Source organism: Saprolegnia diclina, assembly GCF_000281045.1.
Source record: "Saprolegnia diclina VS20 unplaced genomic scaffold supercont1.106, whole genome shotgun sequence".
NCBI classification, from domain to species: domain Eukaryota; phylum Oomycota; class Saprolegniomycetes; order Saprolegniales; family Saprolegniaceae; genus Saprolegnia; species Saprolegnia diclina.
Window position 1 is genome coordinate 116540 of NW_008246173.1, and position 1336 is coordinate 117875.

General features: G+C 54.6%; 1 protein-coding gene across 1 annotated transcript; it reads left to right on the forward strand.

Moving 5' to 3' along the window:
- Positions 1–588: 588 nt before the first annotated feature.
- On the forward strand, positions 589–978 carry SDRG_15929 (hypothetical protein). The gene has a single exon (XM_008622115.1). The coding sequence runs from the start codon at positions 598–600 to the stop codon at positions 919–921; it is 324 nt and encodes a 107-aa protein (XP_008620337.1). The 5' UTR covers positions 589–597; the 3' UTR covers positions 922–978.
- Positions 979–1336: the final 358 nt, after the last annotated feature.

A 1336-nucleotide genomic window follows, 5' to 3' on the forward strand; every position in this document is an offset into this window, starting at 1 on the left:
GCTTCCGTCATGGCAAGTGCAGTGAAGGCGTCCGTTGATGCCTTTGTGACGTGTGTTTTGACTGCTGTGGGTGCGCTAGCGGTAACCACTGGCATCGCGATGCTTGCTCGCGGTCTCTCGGGCACCGGGCGTCGTGTACCGCGGGCGTAAATGACTCGGATAGAATTGCGATCTCTAATGTTGTCGCTGTTATGGAGTCTTTCTGGCGATCATTCTGAACTATTATAAGTGGAAAGCACAGTATAATGAAGACCATCCCTGTACTAGTACATTGTTTTGCTTGGTATATATCCCAGTCTATTGACAGTCGGTCGTCCCAATTTGTTTCAAACGAGAATGAAGCGGTGCCGAGATACGTATGCATGCAAAGCCCTCATGGGCGAACTCCGGTTTCGATAGGGTGTCTACTATTCATCCGAGAGAGCGTCGTACTGCCGACGCCATAAGCGCTACCGGAACGAAAAGCCATTCGGACCTTGTGTCACAACCCGTCACAAGTCTCATTGCCTCAAGCACACCGCACGCGAATGTGCGATAGGAAACGACCCGCGTGCCGCTACGACATTAACAAACTCAGATTTCAATTCGCGCTCTGCCATGAAGATCACGCTCTCGACGCTTCTCGCGCTTGCCGCAATGACGATGGCCGCCGACTCGGTGCCTGCTGCCAAGGATAAGCCTGCTGAAAGCACGCTTCCAAAGAACGCAGCACCGATGCCCCGTGACATGGAAATGGACTACGAAGACTACCGCGGACAAGGATATCCCGACACGATGGACGAGCACTGGCACGGTGGTGGCGGTCATTGGCATGGCGGTGGCGGTGGTGGTCACTGGCACGGCGGTGGCGGCCATTGGCATGGTGGTGGTGGCGGTGGCCACTGGCATGGTCGTGGCGGCCACTGGCACGGTGGGTGGTAGCGCGCCGTACCGACTGGATGACTAGCTATGATGAATACAAGTCGATGGGATTCCACACTCGTCGTGTCGACGCAAATCGTTGCAGCGCATGCAGTGGGGTTGGGTGGGTCATGGGTCAATTTATTGACCCATGGGTGGGTTTAGGGCTGGCGCAGTCGAATCGCGTCATGTGTGAAAGGGACCGATAGCATGAAGACAAAAGATAAATGGGACTCGGAACGGCGAGCGAACTGCTTGTGCTTGAAGCGTTGGCCCTCCCACGCTGAGAATATTTATACTTGATCATTTTGAGGGTCGCGTGATTCGAGCTGGATGGCTCTTCTGATGTTCACGCGTTGTGGCGGTTTGCCGCGAACTCTCAACCGTGTCCTTGACCCTTTCCATAAGTAAATCCTGACCGTGTCGCATTGTCATC